The sequence below is a fragment of the Pteropus alecto genome, unplaced genomic scaffold (assembly GCF_000325575.1).
Source record: "Pteropus alecto unplaced genomic scaffold, ASM32557v1 scaffold98, whole genome shotgun sequence".
NCBI lineage: Eukaryota > Metazoa > Chordata > Mammalia > Chiroptera > Pteropodidae > Pteropus > Pteropus alecto.
In genome coordinates this window covers 3,802,283-3,827,170 of record NW_006443570.1, presented here as the reverse complement: position 1 = coordinate 3,827,170, position 24,888 = coordinate 3,802,283, and the positions used below count along the sequence as shown (strand labels likewise).

At 38.3% G+C, this 24,888-nt stretch overlaps 1 protein-coding gene, 1 non-coding gene and 1 pseudogene across 4 annotated transcripts; 2 read left to right on the top strand and 1 right to left on the bottom strand.

The window, feature by feature from the left end:
* LOC102885639 overlaps positions 1 to 886 on the top strand; it is a 3,901-nt pseudogene extending 3,015 nt beyond the window's left edge.
* A 5,010-nt stretch (positions 887 to 5,896) lies between these two features.
* On the top strand, positions 5,897 to 23,237 carry CBX1 (chromobox 1). Of its 3 annotated transcripts, none has more exons than XM_006924750.2 (5): positions 5,897 to 6,149; positions 17,945 to 18,121; positions 18,591 to 18,768; positions 19,344 to 19,438; positions 21,727 to 23,237. In XM_006924750.2, exons 2-5 carry the CDS (start codon positions 17,982 to 17,984, stop codon positions 21,869 to 21,871), a joined length of 558 nt encoding a protein of 185 aa, XP_006924812.1. In that variant the 5' UTR covers positions 5,897 to 6,149; positions 17,945 to 17,981; the 3' UTR covers positions 21,872 to 23,237. The 3 variants fall into 3 exon arrangements, with proteins under 3 accessions (XP_006924812.1, XP_006924813.1, XP_024897576.1); XM_006924751.3 differs by having other exon boundaries at positions 5,938 to 6,149; positions 17,948 to 18,121; XM_025041808.1 differs by lacking the exon at positions 5,897 to 6,149 and adding an exon at positions 6,442 to 6,461.
* Positions 8,737 to 8,855, bottom strand: LOC112473224. Its single transcript, XR_003043977.1, has one exon. It is a non-coding gene; the product is annotated as a 5S ribosomal RNA (ribosomal RNA).
* Positions 23,238 to 24,888: the final 1,651 nt, after the last annotated feature.

Genomic DNA, 24,888 nt, shown 5'->3' with positions numbered 1-24,888 from the left:
CGCCGAAACGAGCCCAAAGAAGGATGATGCAGCTAATTAATAAGAACAATCCGTTGAATATGATGAAGATTTTTTTTATGTTGTCGGAATGTCTTTTAACTACCAATTTGAAGATAATGTTAGGGGTGCGCACTGGGAGGCCTTTTCCAAAGTTCACGTGTCCAGACCGCCGGACAGCGCGACTCTCGCGGCCGCGGCACCGGAACAGAGAACGAACTGCTGCGCCAGAAGTCAAGACAAGCATTTAGAAAGTTTCTTCCCTTCTTTGACCGAGTATTAGTTGAAAGAAGTGCTGCGGAAACTGTAACCAAAGGAGACATTATGCTTACATCAAAATCTCAAGGAAAAGTATTGCAAGCAACAGTAGTAGCTGTTGGATCGGGCTCTAAAGGAAAGGATGGAGAGATTCAACCAGTTAGCGTGAAAGTTGGAGACAAAGTTCTTCTTCCAGAATATGGTTCTAGACGACAGAGATTATTTCTTATTTAGAGATGGCGACATTCTTGGAAAGTATTTTGATTTAAATAAGTCGCTATTGAAATGGCATCCCGTGAAGCTGCTGCCCATTCCACTGAAGTTCTGAAATCGCATCATGTAAATAATTTACATCTCTCTTTTGTAATAAATTAATGATATCCAAAACTAAAAAGAAAAAATAAGATAATATTAGGAAAGATAATAGCAAGGAAAAATTATAGTCACAAATACAAAGTCTGGAGTTAAGACGACCTGGGCACTATACCCAGCACTACACTGACCATTTGACCTTAAACTGGTCCTAATCTTTGTAAGTTTTAGTTTCTTCATCTGTCAAGTGGAAATTATTGCACATATTTAAAAGCAACTTTTCTCAAACTTGGTCTCAGGATCCCTTTACAGTCTTAAAAATGATTAAGGACCCCAAGGAGCTATTGTTTATGTGGGATATTCACCAAATTCTAAATTAAAATGCAGAAATTTAAAAACTACTTCACCTAAAACCAATAAATTAATACATGTTAATATAGCTTATTGAATAAACTACACTATTAAAAAGAATAGAGTTGCACTATATAATTTTTGCAAATCTCTAATGTCTGGCTTAACAAGACTGCTGGATTCTCATATTTGCTTCCCCAATCTCTGTTATAGCATGTTACCTTGGTCTAGGAAATTAAGAAAATCCTCTCATACAGATTTTTTTAGCCTTCTCTTGTAATTGTGGATACCCTTCTTTGACACTAGCAAAACTCAACAAGTGGTAGTTTCTTTAAAGTTAGTTACTATGGGGAATCTGAAACCATTTGGAAAATATTAGTTTATGGAGAGCTATGCAGATCTTCCCAATATTGATGCGTTACATTACTCAATATTAAAACCGCATTTATTAAAATCATCACTGATCTTGTCTGTCTTGTGAAGCTGTTAATCTCACTTTGGTGAATACCACATTTTCCAAAATTATCATTTTTGCTTGAAAGCTCAAATTTTATCATTGGTAGAAATACTTTTAGTCATTTTCCTTGAAGTGACAGGCCCATTTTGTTCAAATATCCAAGTCTGAATAACCAGTCTTTCTTTCAAATAAAAATGGTGTTCTATGAAAAAGAGCAGCTAATTCAACTCACACATCTCAAACAATTGCAGAACCATACACTTCAGTTAGCAGTGAAAGTGCTTTATGCATATCTTCCATTTCATCCTATAGAATATTAAAAAGTCATATACTTTAAGAAAGAGATTTCATAAAGTCAATAATTTGAACTACTTCATCAAGGATAGTCTTAAGTGAAAGTGGCTTGTTAATTCTTTTTTTTGCATAGGTGTGGTAGTGAAGAATACTCTAGTTCAAGTTGGTGCCACACTGCCTTGATTCATACTGAAGTGCCAGCATCATCCACCTGAATATTAATAAATGTTTTAAAATACATTCATTAAATAATTTGAATGTAATATAGGTTTCACAGACAGGTGGTGCCCTATCTCAAGCTTATTTTTTCAACAATTTCTAGCAATTGATAATGCATCCAATCCTTATCATACCAGAAATGCTAGCAAATGATATAAGTACCTCTCCAAGCAGTGATCCCTTCACTTGAGAAAACCAGTCAATGTCAGGGCTATGAGTGCATGATTTTAGTAGTGGAGGTTTTAATTACTGTCCATTACCACCTGGAAGTCACCGGAGAATCAGACAGCCCAGGAGAAGTAAGAGAAACAGATGGCTCTTAAGTATATATTTGCCTTTTAAAAGAGAGTGCTTGTTAACCCCATACCCTTTAGGATGGCTACTATTAAAAAAAAACAAACAAGCATTGTGAGGATGTGGAGAAACTAAAACCATTGTAACTGTTGTGCACTATTGGTTGAAATGTAAAATGGTGCAGCCACTGTGGAAAATAGTATGGCAGTTCCTCAAAAAATTAAAAACAATTGCCATGTGATCCAGCAATTCCAGTTCTGGGTATATAACCTAGAGAATTGAAAGTGGGGTCTCTCAAGAGAGATTTGTACATTCATGTTCATAGCAGCATTATTCACAATAGCTAAAATGTGGAAGCAAATCAAGTGTCCAGCAATGGATGAATAGATAAGCAAAATGAAATATATATGTGTGTGTGTGTGTGTATGTATGTATATGTATATGTATGTATGTGCATATATGTGTATAAATGTATTTACATACATATATACCCACAATGGGATAGTCTTCGGCCTTCAAAAGGAAGCAAATTTTAACATATGCTACCACATATGTCCATATGAACCTTGAGAACATTATGCTAAATGAAATAACCCAGTCACAAAAAGACAACTACTATATGATTCCACTTATATGAGATACTTAAAGTAGTTAAAATCATAGAGATAGAAAGTAAGATGGTGGTTGTCAGGGGCTGGGGGAAGGGAGAAATGGGTAGTTATTATTTAATACGTAGAGAGATTCATTTTTACAAGATGAAAAGAGTTATAGAGATGGGTGGTGGTGATGGTTGCACAACATTATGAATGTATTTAATACCACTGAACTCTACACAAAAATGGTTAAGATAGTAAATTTTATATTTTACACATACATATTTACCACAATACTTAAAATTGGGGAAGAAAATGAATCAAAGAATTTCAGACAGTGCAGAAGAAAATATTTTTAAAGTTCTGTACTTCCCCAAATAGAGACAGAATTGAATCCAGTTAAGCCTGATTCCGAGTCCTAATTCTTTTTTGTAACATCATACTTCCTCCCTTCCCCACATTACTTGTGATGTTAGCAACTTAATGTGACAGACACATTTCCTGTGGGCATGAGCAATGTCACTTCACATGTTGTCAAGCAAGATTATTATGACTGAGTTGCCATTACCCTTATAAAGAAAATAAACTCTGAGGGCCTGAATAACTTAAAATGTCACCACTCTTATGGGAAAAGAAAAGAACTAAACCCATTTAATCCCAAAAGACTTTCCAAAAATGTCTTGTTAATAATGCAGAGACAAGAGTTTGACATCCATCCTTGGCAGAATTCCAGAACAGATTATTAATAAGAGAGCTCTGAGTTGATTGCAGATTAGCATAAACCAGTGGTGCTCTGCTACCTAAAAAGAGGTGACTTTTGACTGCCTCAATTCAAGAATGGCATAGAGCACCGGGACAGTGATGGCTTCCTCTACTTTGAAATATACACATAAAAGCCAGAATTTACTAACAAACTAGATGTGCTAGATCTGAAACTGCTGTCCTATGATGTACAGCTTAAGAAAATGGTCACATTGAGCCTAGAAAAGTGAGACATTAGGGTGAATTTCAATACTAGAAGGAAAATATGAAAGAGAAATTAGGTTTATAGAACAGAACTGTATGCAGCTACAGAAGCCAGATGTAAAGGAAATAGATGGCATTTACATGGGGAAGCAGAATTCATCTCACTATGAGGAACTGGGATAGCAGCATTGTATTCAGACAGGAATATGGCTTGGGAGTTAGAAAGAAATAACATCAAATCTTGATTCCACCACTTTTTTGCTGGATGCTGTGGGACAGGTTATAAAACCTCTGAGCCTTTTCTGCAAAATGGAAATAGTAATTCTCACCTCCCAGGTGTGTTGTGAGGATTAAAGGACATTAATCAAATACTTAAATTCCCTAGCATTGTGGTAAGCAGTGACTATTATTACAACTAATTTTTAATCATTAAAATTATTAAAAACAGAATTGGACACTTCAGGAGGGAGTAAATAGATGAATTTTTGTGTGGTCATGGACACTCAACCCAAATGTCTTAGAAAGAATTGCCCTCTTCTCTGTGTTCTCACAGCCTTTTTAGCAAAACTCTCTATTATTATATTGCTGGTCTGGATTTCTTATATGGTAATTCCCCCAGAGCCCTGCACAGTGCCTGGCTCCATAAAACATAGAAATGCAGACTCCAGCATTCTGGGGTAGAGTGCAGTACACTAGTTGCCTTTCTCCTGTTCCTCTGATTAGGAGGATATTTAAATATGCAAAGTAAGGGGAAAAAGTCATCTTCTGGTAGCTCTGTCTGTTTAGTTCCTGATTGGATAGGGAGTTGGAAGTAAGGAAAAGAGTTTTAAAAAATACAAATCTGATGTGAAGAAAAGAGATGAAGGAAAACTTGATGACCTCCATATTGTCAGATTGGCGAAAGACGTCTCAATAATTCACTTAATATTTTATTCAGCAAAAATTGCTTGACTACTGTATGTCAAGGACTGTGCTCAGCCATGGGGACAGAGTGATGAACAAAAAGCAAGGGTTCTGCCCTTATCAGAGTTTAGAGTCCCAAAGAGAAGGCAGATGTAAATTAATGACAATAAAGTGGGGTGAATATTATTATGAGAGACTGAATCTCCATATGAACAGGTTTGGGGACAGCCATCTAGCTGAAACAGGAAAACTAAACCACTTATCCCAAAGAATAACAAGTGTTAAAATCAAAAACAAATGGAGACCACAACCCTGAAACTTCCTTGAGGAGATGAAAACCAGTTTAGTCAGAGAAGCAAAGCTAAATTTAGCTTATTTTGTAAGACTAACTTGATCTGGGTCTTTCTTGCCTCTGGAAATCATAACCAAAACTTGAACTGTTTCCCAAAGTCGATACGAAGTAACCACTAACCAATTCCCTATCATTTAAGAAAATTCTAATATTATAACCAAACACTGTGAAGAATAAACAGTCACTGCTTTCTCACTATATAATGCTTTACAACAATATACTTCTAGGCCTCATTCCATATTTTGGTTTGAGGGCTCCCAGTTTGCAAACTGTCTTGTTGGTGTGTGCATAATAAATTTTTACTGATTACTATTTCAGTGAGTCATTGGTTTTACTTTGGCTATTTCTGAACCTTTGACACAAGCATGGTTTTTGCCTGTTTCAACGTTTCTTTGTAGTGGCTGGGTGAAGAACGCTCGTGGATATATTAATGGTTCTGCACTAAAGCTACTCACTGGCACAGTCAATGAAAAAGAGTAAGTTCAGGATGCCATGATGACACCTACCAGGGGAACCTAACCTAGTATAAGGGGCAGGGAGGGCCTCGAAGGGGAAGTAATCTAAACGCTGAGAAGTAGGAGCCTTACAGAGATTTGAGGGGGCGGAAACTGAGGCTTTCAGAGATTATTGGAGATTTGGTAAAGTTCTGATGAGAAACCTGTTAAGATTAAAAAATTTCGAGAATGTGAATTACTGTCCAGAAGTGCCTGATTTTTCAGACCAACCATCAAGGGGATCGCTTGTAAAAACCACATAATTTAATTTTCTCGACAGGAACGTTCTAAATTCTAAACTATAGCGCTTGCAGTTTAAAAACTAAAACTCCCTGAAACCCTAGACGATGCGTGGCGACGTAAGACGTGCGCAGCATTTCGGATCTTGTAGTCTCGGATGGACTTCGAGTCCCATAGTGCTGTGCAGCGGGTCGTCGCGCCTGCGCGGTGCGGGCGGCGGGCAGCGCAGAGTGCAAGGCTCTTTTGTTCGGCAGAGGGGAGGGCCGTTGGCCGGGGCCTGCGGTACGCCGCTTCAGTGAGGGGCTCGACCGCGGCCACCCGGCCTGTTGCTTTTCTGGGCGCCACTCCTCCGGCCTGCCCGACACGACGCGCCAGTAGCGCGGCACCGATTCTTCTCGGCTCTTGGGCGCTGCTCTGAGGTGAGTCTGCTAGAGGCGGGGAAACGGGGGGTGGGGGGATACGGAGGTCGGCGCGCGGCTGCGGCCGAAGCCCTGAGTGAGGGGTCGCGCGCTAGCGGCGGAGGTTGGGTGCGGGGAGCGCGCCAGGGCCCTGCGCCCTTCCCGCGCGGGTCTTTCAGCCGCGCGCGGGGGCTCGAACACTGGGCGCCAGAATGATGGAGAGGGCGGGGCGGCGTATCCTGAGCCGGACATTACAGCAATTCGGGCTGGGCCGAGCCCTTGCGGGTCTCACTTCACGGCCCGGATAGACCCAGACAATGCTACTTGGGTTGGGTAGGTGGCTGCAGGATTGGGCTGGAAAGACTTTCTAGTAAATTGAGAAGGGGACAGGCCGGGCAGTCTTGATGTTCGGACATGCATGGGGAGGGTTCATAACTGCAAGACGTGAGGTTTAGAAATGTAACCTGAGAATTGGGGATCCTGCCGGGGCTCCCAGAGGAATTTTGCTTGCAAGAGCTAGGGATAAGTAACTTCGAGTAAGTTGTAGAAAGGAGCTGGGCAGCCCAGGATGTGCTACTAGGGGAGAAGATTATTGAATAAACTGGGAGTGGGGGTGGAGTGGGGAGGCTAGGAGAAGGGGCAATTATTTGCTTGACTCGGCTCTAGAAGGGAAGGAGCTGTTAGGGTAAACTGGACTGAAGTCCCGAGAGTATATTTCTGTAAGGTCAAGAGAAAAAGGGAAACCTGGCCGCCTTTGCTTCCTGATGGGTCTTTACCCAGGGGGGAGGCTGTAAGAATAATGTGTGAAAAAAGGATGGGATATGCTTTCTTCCCTTTCCCAGGTTTTATTCTGTCTTCACTCTGTGATTCCTTTAGGGAGCTAAAAAGTCCAAGTGTAGCTCTTGCTTTGATTCAGAATTAGTTTCATAAGTTTTTATCTGGGACTTTTACTGGTTACAAAGGGCAGTGAAATCGTAGAAATGTGTAGATGAGTTAATATTTAGGGAATGAAAATAAGTTGGGAAAGATGTGAGAAATTGGGAGACACAAGAAATAAATGTTCGTTAGATCGTGAACTTTGTTTTCTTAGGCCCTTTCCTTTTTTAACCAGCCTTTCCCTGTTGTTGGAAGATTTGAATGCAAAGTGAGCAATACTTAACCCCTTTTTCAAAGCTTCAGGTGAAGATTTTTTTATGAACGATGTTATATTCAGACAGGTATTTTAACTCAACTGAAGTGGAGTTGACCAAAAGATCAGTTATACTAGAAACTCTGGCCCACGGGTAAGATAGCTTCCTCTGTTATGTTAAGAACCTGTGTCAGCAGTTTGGAATAGTTCTAAAAGGCCACTGCTTTTGAAATAGATGCATGAATACAATTGAGAAATTAGTGCCTATGCCCTTCCATAGGAGTTTACAGACATTTGTATAGAAAACGGTGTGGTTGAAGGGCACCTTGTTGGAACTGGTTGGCCCTTAATAAAGCTTTAGGGCAATTCAGGATTTTCAGTCTTTTCTGATTTTCCCTGTGGTGCTATTTTTCTTCATTGGCCGAGTAGCCTAAATTGTTTTTCATTAAAATGTAAATAGTGTGTAGCCTGGTGCTTTTAGCTTCCTGATTAAAAGAGACCTAGTAAAGATACCCTGGCCTTCTGTATTTTTGACTACAGAATACTAATAATTTTCTAACCATACACATAAAGAAAAGCAACTATTATATATTCTGGTACCCATTTTAGTAATTAGGAAAATGTTTCTTTTTGAGTTCATATCTTTTTAAATTTATCCATAAAAATCTTCATTTTTTTATATACTATCTCTGGTGGTATAACAGATTTTGCATTACATTTGATAGATTTTCCTTCATAGGTTATTTCCCTGAAGAGTTTTTGGAATAAATGCTAATGGTTGGTTTATGGGCTCACATAAGATGAGGCCAGGCCTCTTATTCATCTAAATATCTGGCACATAATAGGTGGTTCAGATTGCCGAGTGAATGGCTAGGGCCTTGAGATCCTTTCTGAGAATTCATGTATTAGCAGAATGAAATTAATGTGCAGTTATGTAATTAGTTTGCCTGCCTTGGATCTATGACCTTTGGCAGAGTAAAACTGTTGCCTGTCTTAGCCTCAGTTTTTAATATAGTTATCCTGCTATTAAATACAGAAAAGGTATGCAGATTGTGCAGGTTACAATTTTAAGTACTTTAGTCAAGGACTAGGAGAGGCGCCAGGTTCTAGGTTTCAAGAGCAAGCTATGTAGTTTGAATATTTTATGTTTTAAAAGTATGTCGAAAAATGTTTTGTGTCCTTTGTATACAGTTAAATAAGTTTTTCCTAATAGCAATGTCAGTTGGAAAATTGAATAGCCTTCCCAAGGTTAACTGGGGAAGTTATTCAAATATGGACAAAGTTCAGATATCCTGTCAGTATTTGAATTGAATAACTGTGTTAAATCTTTCCTACTTTTAGTTTTTATGATTGCTGACCAAAAGGGAATGACCTAATTTGTCTGTGAAATTGTATTTTTCTTTTTTAAGAACAGCTAATATATTGGGGGCCTAATAGTACTATGGTATTTGAGTGTGAAGATACTTTTTTTTTTCCTAACGCCTACAGCACCCGGTATTCCTAGGTGGTCTCCCATCCAAGTACTAACCAGGCCCGACTCTGCTTAGCTTCCGAGACCAGACGGGATCGGGCACGTTCAGGGTGGCATGGCTGTAGACTTAGAACTGTGGTATTTGAGAGGTTAGTATCAGCAATCTGGTTTTGTTTTGTTAGCTATGAATATTTTGGTTTCTGCTTTTAATTTAAACTTAGTCATAATTCTGGTCTAGCTCTAATCATTTTTATTTCATCTTAAACTAAAAAGATCTTCGATATCGCTGGGTCCTAGTAATATTTGCAGTTCCTTGTGGCCTCTCAACCTAAACCTATAGTTTCATCCACAACACACTGAAAGTGAGTTAGCCAACTTTCTGGATACAGCTCAGATAATATTCTAATTTTATTCACACACCAGTATTTCAGTCCTAGATCCAGGAATTCTTTTAAAAATGAAACCCCTGCTCACTGAGTATGTGGCACAAGTTCTTGTTTTCTGCTCAGTAAAGTTTTCCATCTGGAAAGCATTTGCCTCACAAACAGCCACAGCTAACAGACTAAAAGTGGTTTAGAAACATGAATCACGAGGACTACAAACTGAATATACTACACATGCCTTCACCTGCCTTTTGATGACTGGTACTTGGTTGCTAATGTTCAGCAAAGGTACTTCTTCCTTGTTTTCCATTTAGGATTTGTAGGTCAGATTTATCTTGCTTAAAAAATTGACGGCTTTGGACTTCTGCTTCCTGCTTATCTAAATTTGAGACATTCATCCTTATTGTCTGCCCAGTGTAGGGTTCAACACTTTGCATGGAGCCAGATATACTTTTGAATGTCTGAGTGAAAATAGAAACAATGATTTGGGAATTGCAAGGAAAAGAGAAATAATATTCGGCTAGGTTGGGTTAGGTTTTGTGGAAGAAGTAGCATTTAAGCTGGTTCTTAAAGGGTAGATAGGATTTTGACTGCCAGTCTTAGACAGGCACACACTTTTTAATAACGAGTAAAGCCATGTACGGAGGAATGTGCAGGATATGTTCGGGTTATAGTTTTCTGTTTTGACAGCAGTGTAGATTTTGTAAGGGAAGGCAGAATATAGAATGGTTGGAACTATATGGTGTTAGATGTTAAATACTGTGGAGTTTGGCTTTTGTTTTAAAGAGGAGGAGTCCTTGTAGAAAAATTTTTAACAGTTACCTACACTTTCCTATTCAGTTTAGTCCCGCCCAAACTGGTTTACACACTGTGTCTACCTCAGACGTGCCTCATTGTTTTTGTTCATAACAGTCCTTGGGCCAAATTGCCCTCCTTCAATCCACCTTTTCAAATGCTGTTGGAGTTTGGCTGCAATCCCAACTTTCAAAACCTTTTTAATCACCATAGCCATTTATTCCTCCAAGCCCCTGTCGTGCTTTTGTGGCTACTTATTATCGTTTATATTTCTTTTGCTAATTATTACATACTCTAGTCATTTCTCCTATTGAAATGAACTTCAACTTTTTTTTTTTAATCGTTTTATATGGTTTTACTTTTCAGTCATGGATCTGTGTCTTCCTGTTGGGAGACTTTGGGAAATTTTCTTTGCTTCAGTAAGCCTTAGTTTCCTCATTTGTGAAATGGACTTAATACAGTTGTGAGGATTGAATTAAGTGTCTATCTGCATTAGGTGTTATGTATTCAGTAAACGTTAGTTATTGTGTTATTATCACTTACCCTTAAGGGATTCTCAAAAGCCTGTACTTCTTGGTGTCTGCACATCTCCCTAGCCTAACCAAACAGCTCCATTTGCCTGGGTCTGAGAGGGTTCCTGCAATTTGGAACTTTCTGTGGTTTAGCCAGAGTGACTTGTCACCCTGTATTCCACCCAGGAATGCTTATTGATTTGATTTTTTAATAGGTAATATTAAAAGCTAGTAGAGCTGTAGTTATACACTTTTAAAGCTATTAATTGACTGGTCCTAAACCTAAGCAAGAGGCAAAACAGGGAAGGAAAACAAGGAATGTAAAAGAAGCTAGATGAAAGAAGAAATGAAGTGGTAAATGATATGCATGATAGTTATTTTCTGGTCCTTGCCTGCCACTCCCTTAGTCTAGCTCTTTCAAACCTGGCCACAGTTCTCTTCTTCAGATAAAACAAGCTCTTCTCACCTTAGGACTTTAAACCAATTATTCTCTAAACTCGATGTGTTTTTCTGATTTTGCTGAGTTTTTCCTTGTTATTTGGGTCTCTGTTTAAATGTTAATCTAAATGTATTTTCTTTATAGCATCTATCACTAAGCTTATTGTCTGTGTTCTGCTTGTGCTGCACATGCATGTGTGCACACTCCCACTCATGCTCACTCACTGTCCACATAAGAATAGAAACTCTAAGAGGCCAGGGATTTTGTCTGTTATGCTCACCCCATTTTTTGAGCCAGTCACACATAATAGATGCCCAACAGATAATTGTTAAATGAATACTATAGGAGCATGTTTGTAGGAAGAGTTAACCTAAACCTAGCCTGGGGCTTCAGGGAAGCTTCTGATGGTGACATTTTAGCTAAGGGATTGTTCAAGTGAAGACTGGTACAAAGGGCAAGGTCATTGTGATTAACAAGTTAGATGTAGTGGTCTTCAGCTGGAATGCCCACAGGTAATGATATGAAGAGATCAGCATTTTAAAATCACTGGCTAGTATTGAGAATGAATTGGATTAGGAGTTGTCTAGGTAATGGTGACTTGGAATAGAATGGTAGTACTGGGACTAGAAAAATGTATAAATTGAAAGATATTTGAGATATGAAATCAACAAGATTTAGTAAGAGACAGGATCCATGGAGGATGAGTGGAGCGAAATCAAGGATGATTGTCATTTTTTTGTCTTGAATCCAGTAAAAGCTACATGAATTCTTAGAAAGACCATTATTCATTTAATTGGGTGATTGGCTTTTTTAAAAAGTATATATGTAAAATCTAAGACTGAAGTCACAGCCTTGGAGTTAGAGAACTTTACCATATGGATCATCAAAATTGATTTTTGGTATTGACATAGGTTTTCAGAAATCTTAAAATTCTTTTCACCAGAAAATCATTTTGTTGAAATTTTCCATTGTTTGTATCCAGAATTTACTTTCTTTTTCTCACCTATCTTATGTATCTTCATAGGAAGTTATATTCCTTTTGTTATTTACTACAAGAGTTTTGTTGCTTTATTTTCCTTCCTACACTTTAGGTATGTGAAATGTGATTTCTCAGTTTCTGGTAGCTCTTCTGTCTCAGTCTTCCAGAAATGAGATCTTGGGTTCTGTTTTGTAATGATTGGTTCATTCATACCAACAAGACCTGGGTCCTTCTTGAGTGTGTTCTGGAGCTGCTCTGCTGTTTTGAAAAACATTGCCATGAATCTTTGCCATATATGTAGGACCAAAATGGTATTTTCTCATTGAGTTCTTAATACACTGGATTTCAGAGAGCTATCCCTAAGCTTAAAGTTGTAAATCTAATGAGTAAGACATATGTATAAACATAAAGAGATAACTAATGCCAGAAGGTCATAAAAGCTCACCTCAAAGGAATCCCATGAGGGTTCTTACACCAGTTTTATAGATAAGAATACCCAGTTCAGTGTGTGTGCGTGCATGCCCTTAATTGCCTATAGGCTAGGCATAAAGTTGTTTTGAGAGGTCAGGGACAGGAAAGATGAGTCTAAAGCTCATACTAGCTATCTTCTGGTGAAAGGAACTATGAGGATCCTTCAGGCAGTACTCTTTCAATTTCATTATGAATGCAAAAAAAAAGTCTAGATTGAATGATGTTGAATGTGATACAGAGAAGGTTTTGTTTTCAGGAACATCGGTTATTTTTCATTGCTCTAGCCTTATTCTCAATTTTATGGAGAAAGTAAAATGTTAACCTGCCTTTTAGCTATGAGAATTGATTTATATCTGCAATAATGTGTGTAATTTTACCTGAGGAATGTAGCTTCTGCCAATCCTTTTATAGCAATGGTTTTTATTCAGGGATGTGCATCAGATCACCTAAGGAGCTTTTAAAGATTCAGAGGCCACGGTCAAAGCAACATTGTTTTGCAGTGATTTAAAAAAAAAAAAAAAAGGGAACAACCCAAATTTTCATCACTAGGTGAATGGTTAGAATATGGTGTGTCCATACAGTATGGAATACTGTGCAGCTGTTAAGAATGGAGATCTTTTATGGAACAATGTAAAAAATACATTACGTTATATAAAAAGGCAAGTTAGAGAACAGTAATATCTATTTTCACATATGTGTATCTGTGTTTACATATAGAACAAAAACAGGCTTTAACAGGTTTTGAGCCAGAGATCTTTGATTTCCTACATTAAGTATTTTTGTAATTGAATGTGAATACATGTATTACATTATAATTAGAACAAAATGTTTTTTTAAAATAATACACCCTACTTTCTGATTCATTGGATCTTGGCATTTGTACTTAATAAACTCTCCATAGGTGATTCTGATGCTCATAGAGATGAAAGTTCTTAGCTCAAGGTCTGCTTTCCTCTGAATTCTTTCTTGGTAAAGACAGTCACCTTAACCAGACCAACGTTCTAAATGCTTCACCTTAGTGTTTAGCTAAAAGCCCTCTTAGTTTGGTTTCAGAGGTCTGTAGATGTTGTTACCTTGTTCTCATATCTGGAACTTGATCTTTCAAGCTGGCAAGAAATCAGTATGGAAGTTCCTGGGGTGGCCCTTTATAATTCGTGGATCTGATGACAACCAGGAGCTAAGTCCACATGGTTATCCTAGGTCCTTTTCATACCCTTTCACAATGCTAGCTACTCAAAAACAAGACAAAATGCCTTATTTTGTATCTGATACTTTACTACCTTCTGCCTTCAAGTAGTATTGTTCCTCCTCTTCACATTCTGTCTCCTAACTACAGGAGTGGAGGGTATGTGAGGAGAATCACAACAGTGCTCTTTTTTTCTTTAAAAAAAAAACTGAGTTCATGATTCTTGCTTTAGATTTACACAATTCTTGGATTCATTGGGACACTATAAATGTATTTTGGTTTCTTAAAATTGGCATTTTTCTCTATAATTGTCTCAGCCTATTTGCTAGGGTGTTCTAACTTTAAAAATTCTGCACCATCTAGCACTTGTCAATTTAAAAGACGCAGAAGACTGCTGGGGCACTGAAAGCCAAAGCTTTGTTACTGCTTGCTAGTTCAATTAACAATGAATACCTTTATATTCCAGCAACCAATTAAAAATCATTGTTTTATTTATTTTGCAGCAAAGAAAGTAAGGTTTATTAGAGAGTTAAAAGTCTCGGAGACACAGGCGAGCTATATAGCTCAAAGGCCTGGCTTCAAAAATCTTTGTTTTTAACAGTGATACTTCAGGGTATTTTCTGAAAGAAAATCGTTGTCTGTCACGTCCTTATTTACTGATGACAAATTTTTAGAGAGGCTTCATCTCAAGAGACCTCTCCATCCTTTCCTTGTATGGGCTGGAGGAGGGACATCTCCCTCCTAGCTCTGTGTGTGCAGCAGGGCCAGCCTTGCTAGATGTCCTTACTGAAGTGCTCTGCTTTAATTGTGTAACGTTAGGTGATTTATTTCATGTAAATCTGTTCTGTTATTTGTGAGGCATCAATAATATCTGATTGGCTTGTTTCACAGGGTGGTTTTGGGATCAAACAAGATAATGTGGTAGCACTTTAAAAACTGTAAAGTGCAATACAAATGTAAAGTATTACTTTTCTAGGCATCTTAAAATGTGGCAGACCCTGTAAATATTTAGGTAAAAATTATGGCAGTTTAATTTACTAGGTTGTTTGTTGCAGCCTTGCGATAAGCTTTGAGAAGATTGATTGTACAAGGATTAAGATTTCTGAGTTAAACTAGAATTGTTCACACCTCTTGTGATGTTCTTTCATATATTTTGACCCTTCGTTCAATGATTATGGCACTTTTGATGTCACAAGCATCTTGGGTAGCCAGGATGCTTAGGGGAGTGGCAGATAGTGTTAACTAAAGGCTTTTTTCCATTATGGTTACTACACTGATCTGAGCTGCTTTGAAATTTCTTTGCCAAGCAATTCCAATTGAGAGCTCTCCTTCCAGATAGCTCTGCTGGTGTTTGGAGACTGCCATCTTCAGAGAGAGATTTCTCTTGAAGTAATCCATTTGGAAACTATGCGAATAATTGGCCTGTCATAATATTTAACGGGGTGCTGGCTCGTGGCTCTTCTGAAGGTGCTAGATTTTATATGAAAATTGGGTTACATATTTAATCTACTTCTCTACTGATTTTTAAAACAACTTTTATTCAGAACCCTAGAGAACTACATATAAATAAGGAAAAAACTCACATTGGGGAGCCTTGCTGAGAATCTCCAACATAAAGAATCCAATCTCCAGAGGTAGTTGGCTGGGATGAGCCAGTTAAGAAAACTCAGAAGCAGGAATCTGTTTTCTGCATTCTTCACTTATTTGAGTTGTTCTTAAGACAGCGATTTAAATGAGTAAAGATGAAAATCAGGAGGTCTTTTTAGATTTGCCCATGTGGGGGATTTTCTTTATCCAACCTAAAGGATTTTATTAAATTCTATGACTCTTACTCCTTGGGACTATGCTAATAATAAAAGGAGGAGAGGGCTGCAGGAGCTAGAGATAAGCCGGAAGCTGTCCTGACCCTTTGGATCAGAGCAGCAAGATCAAATGAGTAGTAGTCGATGCTGTTTCTTTTTATTTTCTTTAGGATAGATCCTATTTTATTATTTTTTTAATTAAATTTATTGAAGTAACATTAGTTAATAACATTGCTTAATAAGATTATAATTCAACATCTGTATACTCAATTGTGTGCTCCTAACTCAAAATCTATAGTTTCCTTTCTTTACCATATATTTGAAATGCTCTCTTTTTCGTAAGACAGGTATAGCTATTAACGTAGATAACAGTAAGCCTTAAATAGCTCTGAATTCTGAAGCCAGTGTAATAGAACACCTTTCCTTTCCTTTTTAAAATTTAATTACTTGGAAAAGGGTACACTAGTGGACAGTTATTATTTTTGGATCATCTGTAACCTATTGTTTTCCTTCCGTCCGTTGAAAAAGGGAGTATCTTCCAGTTTCCAAGTCCAAGTTGGTGTGTAGAGAGTTGTGGTAGCCTTTGTTATTTAAAGATGCTTGCCAGTTTATTTTGCTCTGTACTGTAACCAAAGACTGATGATAAATCTCCTCCTTCAACTGACAGTGAAAGGAAGCAAGCAAGGAGTAGCACTTGTTCTTGGGAAAAAAACACTACTGCATTTAACTAAAAGGAAAATTGGATTTTTCTTCCCTCATAAAATAACGCTTCTCATATGGCAATCAGAATTCTGAAAACATGCAGCATCTCTCTTCAGGAAGAGGCACAGCCCCTGAATCAGAGACACAATGAAGCTAGCCAGGAGTTAGCAAAAGATTGCATGCAATCCACTGATTAATCTGTTAAGTAACAGAAGAAAAGGAAGACTCATGTGGCACTTTCTCTAAAAGACCAGAGGGGCTGGGGAGGCAAGGAAAGCAGTCTTCAGTATGTAAATGGGAAGGAAGAGTGTTAAAAAGACATTCTTAGCATAAATATATGTTCTGAACTGGGGGGTGGGGTGGGGGCCTCCAATGGCCATGCTAAAAGCACCTCAGAAAACATTTTGTACCACTGCAAAAGTCAAGAATACCTTTAGTGGAAGAGGTGTCTACATTTTTTTTCTTACCAAACATTAAGCTTCAGTAAGGCAAGGACCATTTCTTGTTTTCTTGAATCTCTAGTATCCAGCAATATCTAGAATTGTCTAGTCCCCAAATGTTTGTTTTCTCGTTAAATTAAGTCAACATTGTGCATGTATGCAGGCATGTGAATATCTTAGTATAAACCTAAGTAAGCATCTGTAGATAATATAACTGATTCATAATGATGATCCTGACTTTTATGAAAAGTTATTATATTTCATATAGTATATAGATGGACTCTTTATAAAATTCATTCTATTTATACAGGCCAGTTTTAAAGTATTTTGAAACATTTCTACTTAGGTTAGACTCTTTTTCCAAAGGATGCTAGGAACAACCAGTTTAACCCCAAATTGGCGTTATTTTAAATTCTTTCTTGTTTGGATTATTCACCATACTATTGATTCTTTGTATCTCATTCTGGGCGACTGATCCACTAATTTGCAGATTTGGGCTCGTTTTTTGTGGCTCACTTTTGTTGTATTGATATCTTGTGGCGCCACCTACTGACACGAATTGATAAACATAAGGCTTTAAGCCTGTCAGCAAAGAGATGTATGAAGGACTAAAGAAAATAGACTTACAGGGGACTAGAATTTTAGCACTGGAGAAACTCTTGGAGGTTACCTAGCCTGGTGATGAATTTTACAAAAGAATAAACTCAGATTCTATTATCTGTGATGACTACACCCCCCCCACCCCCGCCATTTTCCAAATTATTGCAGTGTTCCAGTTCAGAGAATTTCATGGTCATTTTTTCATGGTCATTCTGCCATTTTTATGAGTCTTTCTTAGACTTAAAAATAAACTAAACAGAATGAGAAGTTAATGAGAAACTTGCAAATTGTAAATTAATTAATAGTGGCATTCAGATTAGGCTGCATAAAGAACCTTAAGAGGACTTAAAAGCAAGGGTCTTTTAACAAGCAGAAGAATGGATTATACGCATATACAAAAGGGAAAATTAAAACTAGATGTTTAATGAATAGAACAAGTTATTTCCTCACAGTAAAAATTCAAGTCCAATACTGTGATGAAATGGAAAACATTCAGAGAATAGGAGAAAATATGGATTAGAGGATTATATGTATATAAGTTTGAGGTATATACATTATTTTTAGGAGGACTAATTTTTTTAATTTAATATTTTAGATGCCATACTTCATAGTAAAAGATATTGGGAACTTTTTAACTTAGCAAGAATTGGTATAAAAGTTTTAAGTGAATGTGCAAGAATAAAATTTTGCTGTGAGATTAGTTGGAGCTGTTTTATGAACTTTCTAGCTGAATATGTCAGAAAACTTCCTTGTATATTGAAAATGAATAGACATAACACTTAATATAAGCACCACACACCATTAAAGTCATCTGTGTTGTCCCTGCTTTTCTTACCCTCCATATATTCATTCACCTAACCAAGAAGAATGTGTTCTTATGTCCTTTTTATTTCCTTTATCATTTTAGCAGCGTCACCCTTTATACCAGAAAGCTGGCGGGCACTATGGGGAAAAAACAAAACAAGAAGAAAGTGGAGGAGGTCCTAGAAGAGGAAGAAGAGGAATATGTGGTGGAAAAAGTTCTCGACCGTCGGGTGGTAAAGGGCAAAGTAGAGTACCTCCTAAAGTGGAAGGGTTTCTCAGAGTAAGTTTCACTGACCTGGGTAAATCGATTCATTTTTAACTATTTCTTAGGAGTTTAGTAATATGCAAGGCCTAGGGTTATCTGATGGGTACTGTGTGACTTGGGCCTGGCCTTCATAGCTTATAGTCTAACTAAGAGAATGATCTGCATGTACAAAGTGCTGTGATGTAAGACAGCAATTTCTGAGGAGCCATTTTGTGTGTGGTCGACTGATCAAAGTTCACAAAGAGAAAGTAATTTTCCTTTGAAAAGAGGCAAGTTTCTAAACTTGCAATTTGTACTAAAATGGTCCCCACCACTCCCAAGAAATTTCAGCTTTGCCCAGTTCTTGGTCTTGGGCAAAATCTAGTTACTCATTATTGTTAACTCCTTTTCCAGGGACACCAGCTCTTGTCCTCCTGTGCTTCTCCTTTGTATGAGTATGCTAACTTGAATGGAAAGGGTGACTCACTCTGCCTTCTGATTTCAGTGAGGACAACACATGGGAGCCAGAAGAGAATCTGGATTGCCCCGACCTCATCGCCGAGTTTCTGCAGTCACAGAAAACAGCACATGAGACAGATAAATCAGAGGGAGGCAAGCGCAAAGCTGATTCTGATTCTGAAGATAAGGGAGAGGAAAGTAAACCAAAGAAGAAGAAAGAAGAGGTAAGGCTAGGAGTAAAAATTGTTACTAGCCAGAATTCTTACTGCTCTCAAAGAAGCTTGAAAGCCAGTTAATTTCAGCACTTTTGTTTTGCTGCTTCTTGGATTTCAGCAGCCCTCTCTCATTCTTTCTGGAATCTTGGGTAGGCTGATGCTTACAGAGTGTCTGGGGGCTCACTCTTGCAAAGCCCACATAATCTCTTATTTTATCTGAGATTCAAAAACAATTCATTCCTTTAAGTGGATAGCTTTTAGTGTTTTGACCATTATAGGTTTGAGGTGGCTATTTTAATCTATTCAGTGCCTTAAAGTAGGTTGTCTTTGAAGGGTTAAGAAACCATTGTGAACATTTATTTTGCTTAAGGTATATGTCCCTTTTTACATGTGGGGAAATCTTGAGTGCTTCAGGCCTTAATGGGAATTGCTCAGAATGATTTTAAAAGGCCTGTGTCTTGGAGCCATGGTATTGGTGAAATACTGGCAAGAGTTTGAACACATTAATCAGAGAAACAGAAGTAGCTGCAGTCTGGATAATAGTCCATATAGTTTAAATTGTTCTGTCCATCTGGTTTTTGCAGTCAGAAAAGCCACGAGGTTTTGCCCGGGGTTTGGAGCCAGAGCGGATTATTGGAGCTACAGACTCCAGTGGAGAACTCATGTTCCTGATGAAATGGTGAGTCTGTCAGTGGCTCTGTGTGGCTATTTTTTTCTTCTCCCATTTGTTCCATGCCAGAGGAAAAGAGCTGGACCTTCGAAATTCCAGTCACCCAGGTGTGAAATCTTTAAGATGGCATAGTCCTTCGATAGTGACTCCCGGCCTGACTGCCAACCTGGACTCATGATTTACAGGTAGGGGCCCTTAGGATTCTCAGATTTTTGCCCATTTTTTGGAGGTGGGAGAAAATCTAGAGTGGAGATGGTATGGAGAGGAATCACATTTCACTTCTGTAAGTGAAGGGGAAAATATGAAATGTGATTGAGCCACCCTCCCCTTCTACCACCTCCTTAACAAAGATAGGGCTGGCCCTAGGATCAGGAATTCTGTTAACTTCTCAGGGTTAGGAGGGAATTTCTGTAGCTTTTCTTTGGCTTTGTCCTTGATTGATAGATCCTTTCCAGTTTGTACAGATTCTACAATTCCAGGATCAGCCAGCAGGGGTCAGCAAGACCCCTTTCCAATATACTGAGCGTAGAGCAAGCATACTTTTCTCCATTAGAAGTATAAACAAACACCAGTGGTAGTAATACTCCATGAACAGCTTAATGGAAACAGTTGTCTTGAGAATCTTAAGAACTGTAATTAGCCCAAAATTCTCTATAATTTCCTTACTTTCTGTCCAAAAGGCAGGCTTTCTTTTTTTTTTTTTTGCTTGATGAAAGTGGTTTGCTTTCTCTCCCCTAAGTGGATTTCAATCATTGTTTTTAAAATATAAATTAAGAGTTAGTAATTTTAAGCCTTTGCCAGTGAAAGCAGCATTCTAGCTTTGTCCTTTTGTCAGTCTAGAACCTTCTCTAAAACTCACATCTGTACTAATCCTTCTCCTTTAGAAGGTGACCAGAGAGGGCTAACTTTACCACCACTGAAAGCCTATGTCACAACTAGCTAAACCTGTTTTTTCTCCCTGTGCATTCCCTAGGTGTTTACTGAATCTGACCTTCTTTTAGCTGATTTATTGCTAGCCTGTAGGTGAAAAGTTGTTTTTTTGTTTTTTTGTTTTTTTAAGCTCATTTTTTAGGGTGCTGTATATGGGAGGAAATAATTGATTCCAGGAATTATTCAGTACAACTAGAATACACTTTCTCTGTCTGCATGTGACCAGTCTGAGTCATAGTTGTATCTCCATATTGCTTAAGATTATACTCCTTTGGTTGACTCACTGCTATGTGTAAAGATTACAGCTGAATATAATTCTACAGGTTAAGATTGATGTTAATTATATAACCATGTTCATTTTAAAGTGATTTTCTTGGAGAGTAGAAAATACTTGTCCATTTCTAAAAATAGCAGATATTTCTATGCAGTGTAATGACCGAATTTACCTCAGAGGGTGTTGTTGAATTGTCAGCAAAGGGCAGTCTGCTTCAGGTTCTCATATTATATTCCTTTCCTTCCCATTGAGTCCATTGTTCAGAAACGTACTTTACCAGCTTCCTCTTTGGTTCCATGGGGCTCTGTGGCTTTGGTTTACTTGTTGCTGGGTTTCTGGAAGTTTTGAGTGGTGGTATCTTATCAGAGATCATGTATCTGCTGCCTGCCCTATGCTGCTCCTTTCATCTGGGACATTCCCAATGACCTGAAGATAGAGCTTACCCCTATGTTCCTTGTAATATGGATGTGATTTTCAAAATTTAGGAAGATTTTAAAATTCAGAAGAATATAGAGAATTATATAATAGTCCCTTCATTTTCTACCTCCCAGTGTCGAAGCACCATTTCAAAGCACCTGGGAGTTATGGCATAGCTGTGCGAGCATGGCATTTGGTAATGTTAAGTAATATAAGAGTCAGCAAGTAAGTGTCTACCTGTATTGTCTCTGGCCAATGACAGGTTGGTATTAAGTCTTATCCAACTTGGTATGAAACCCTTTTACAAAGCTAAGATCTCTCTTTGGGTTCTTAGCAGCTGGGATGTGGCTTTTGGAAGACAGCAGTAGCCTCTCTTTTTCCCTCAGAGAATCCAAGAGTCATACTTTTTTTGAACTTTCCCAGGAGTTCAGATGTGACAGATTGAGTTAGGTGATCTAGTGTTTTACAAAGATACCTAGAGGGGATTTTTAACAGAGGATCTCCAAAGATGTCACTTGACTAAAATCTGCCAGTAGATGCTAGTTGGGCCATGTTTGCATCCTTCCTTAGCTTATTCTTCTGAAATTAATATTTTTAAAGCCCTTTCCCTTAGGTGATCCAAGTTGGGAGACCACTAGCACCTGGCCTCAAAGTCTCTCTCTGCTTTGTTCTGCAGGAAAAACTCTGACGAGGCTGACCTGGTTCCTGCCAAGGAAGCCAATGTCAAGTGCCCCCAGGTTGTCATATCCTTCTATGAGGAAAGGCTGACGTGGCATTCCTACCCCTCAGAGGATGATGACAAAAAAGATGACAAGAATTAACTCTCCTGAGTACCAGCTCATGTCACATCTGACTGTGCGTTTCAAGTGGGGAGGGGAAGGAGTTCTACTTGTCTTGACACCATAGAGGTGGCTTGAGAAGATGTCCTTTGAAGAGCCAGTATAGTTTCTGTGCCCTACAGCAGTCCAAGTGCTTTAAAGCCGTTCCATGCTGTATAGTTTGCACACCCATCCCAGTGGAGGGGAGGAGAAGTGTTCCAAGGCAACTCATTCTGCACTTTGCTGAGAAAAGCAAAGGGCCTTCTATGAAGGACAAAACTTGCAGAATGGGTGTGTGGGAGAGCAAAAAGATACTGTAGATCTTCAAAGAGCATCTCCACAACCCACAGCCTTCTTCCCAATAGTGTTAACTCTGCATTTTTACAGCGTAGCATGTGTGTAGATTTTGGCTATTACTGACTGGTGTATTATTTGGGGGTGGGAGGGATGGGGTGGGAAGCAAGGGAGACGGGTAGGATTGTTTTTGTTGAAATTTGGGGCCTAATTGGGAAAATGGTGCAACATTGGAAAGAACAAACAATTAATGATGACTTCAGTTCTGTGTCCAGAATATTTTATCTTTTCAAAAAAAAAAAAAAGTCATTGGCAATCTAAATAAGGACTGTGAGAGACTGTTTAAAAGCTGTGACTGCCTGAAACTTAAAAGCCAAGGTGTTCCCTGCCTGAGCTTAATGCTGTTCCCAACAAAGGACTAAACCAGTTCATAAAATTACCAAAGCTGCCATTTTGGAGATGGAAACTGGTTGAGGAGGTAAAGTCTTTTATTGGAGCATATACAAAGGCAGATCATTCTGTCTTAGAGGTGCTAATTCTTGAAATTGACAAAAGACCCTTTCTTTTCTAATTATGAAGTTATTAGCTTGTCTATCCAAGCCACTGTCTAAGGGAAGAAGGGGGCATAGGAGGTGTGATAGTATGGAGAAGGGCCCATGCTCTTAGGGTGGAAAACTCTTGGAGCCTCTCTGTTTTTTGAACTATGAACTCTGAAACCACTGGTGGCAGGGTTCAGTCACTAACAGCACAAGTTCATTGAATCACTTCAAGAGTTAGATTATTTCAAAAGCCCTGGTCTCAGGAGAAGATTAAACTTTCATACTGGGGCAGTGGTTCACTTTAAAACACAAAACAAAATGAAAATTCTTTTTTAATCCTAAGAATTAACTAATACCCAACATGCTGTCTTGAATCATGAGATACATCAGTTCTTGACGTTATCTAGACCTGCATCTAGAACTCCATTGTAAAAAAATTTTTTAGGCATGTGTTAGGTTTCTGTGAAAACTGTTTAAATGTAAACTTCATACCACACTGTCAGTTTTTGTCTTAATAAAACTATATAGATTTATAATTCTTGATTTCTGTCTTAAGTATTACCAGCAACCCGCCTTGCCTTTAATTACTTTACAGGTTCAGCCTTTTGGAAACAGCTTCCACACTTGGTTGATTTTATTTCTTGAACATTGTAGGCTTGAAAATCTGGTGGCTGCCCTGAATCTTTTGAGTGGTCTCACCACATTGAGTAAATATTTATTGAGCATTTATAATTGCTGCAAAGACTATAATATTGTCACATCATTCTGTCTTATTGCTCAAAGGTTATCTGTTTAGCCCTCTGTGACCTGATAGCACTTTCAAACTATGATATATTTTGGAAACATGGTTTTTTGAATTAGGTTTAGATCCTGGCTCATGTATTTCAGATTTGTGTGACCTTAGCTAAAGTCAGCTTCACCAGCATTTTCAGGAATTAGACCTGGCTTTGATCACTGTATTAATTTAAAATGTTATCTATTTTTTCTGAAGGTTTTCTGCCTGTAGTTTAGAGCCAAAATGGAACTAGGCTCTTGCCATTTATAAAAAGAGAAAATGGGAGTTCTACAAAAAGCAAATTAGTGTGAGAATTTGGCTCTACTCTTTAGTACAAAGCATTTGTTTCAAATAAACTGACCTGGAGATACTTTTTTCAAAAAGTCTCCTAGGAGTTTGGGGAGAGTAAGATGGAGCTGAGCAGGCCTTTCTGTGCAGAGGTCTGAGTGTGTCCTTGTAGTTGCAGCAGCAGAGCAATCAGTAGCTAGATGACAGAGTTGGGGTGAAGTGGGCAGAGATGATCTGATTCTTTTCTGCATCATAAGATGCACTGAAATTAGCCTTCAGCTTTGGTGCGTGTTGTATGGGCTGCTCTTGTAGCCTTAACCTTTGGAACCTACTTCATTGTCATTCCTGAGCTCTTGCAAAACCGTATCATTCTATCCAGGGAAGACACTGAAATTGATAATATGTACAATGAAAGTTGAAGTGGAGATAGATGTTTCAAGTTGTTACCTTTAAAAGCCAGTTATCACATTTCTAGATTCAAGGTTTAATGATAAGTTTTTCTCGAGTGATTATTAAAGCCACAAGTGCATGCAGAAATGTTAGAAATAAAAAATACAAATCTTGAATCAACTTCAGAAAGTATTTGGAGAGCATTTCTTCAGGCAGTGCAAAATGTGTTTGTTGGAAGGCTTCAATGAAATTGCATCATCATAGACCTCTTGCTCAGAAGTTGAAGAGGTGATAGGTTATTATCTGAGTTACTATTACAGAAGAAAGAGAGCTTACTAATGCGGTGGCAGCAGCATTACTGGAGGTGTCCTGCATTGGCAGAGCCAGTCAAAAAACAAAACAAAACAAAACTTGCTCTTCTACTGTTTTCAGCTGACTTTCAAGTTTGTACAGTATAATGATCACAGGAGCAGTCCATCAACTGACAGTGCTCAGGAATAATTATTTCTGCTTTTCAGTGTCATTTGAAAGTTTTGACTACTGATTTTAAGTAATTGTTAATATTTGAGTTTTTAAGTACTTCCAAATAGAATCTTAAATTCCAGCACTCTTTCACACTCTGCTCGGTTTGATTTTAACCCATGGCCATTGGTGTTTGGCTTTGTGTGCTCAGCACATCTTCATAGTCTGGCCTGTGGCATTGGCTACCTATGTTACAATTATTTCCCTCATAC

What these genes read in the sequence shown, in the direction of transcription:
- CBX1 (XM_006924750.2), top strand. Translation starts at nt 17,982, where the DNA reads ATGGGGAAAAAACAAAACAAGAAGAAAGTGGAGGAGGTCCTAGAAGAG. An exon ending in AAGTGGAAGGGTTTCTCAGA is followed by an intron (nt 18,122 to 18,590) that starts GTAAGTTTCACT and finishes TTCTGATTTCAG; the next exon opens with TGAGGACAACACATGGGAGC. An exon ending in CAAAGAAGAAGAAAGAAGAG is followed by an intron (nt 18,769 to 19,343) that starts GTAAGGCTAGGA and finishes TGGTTTTTGCAG; the next exon opens with TCAGAAAAGCCACGAGGTTT.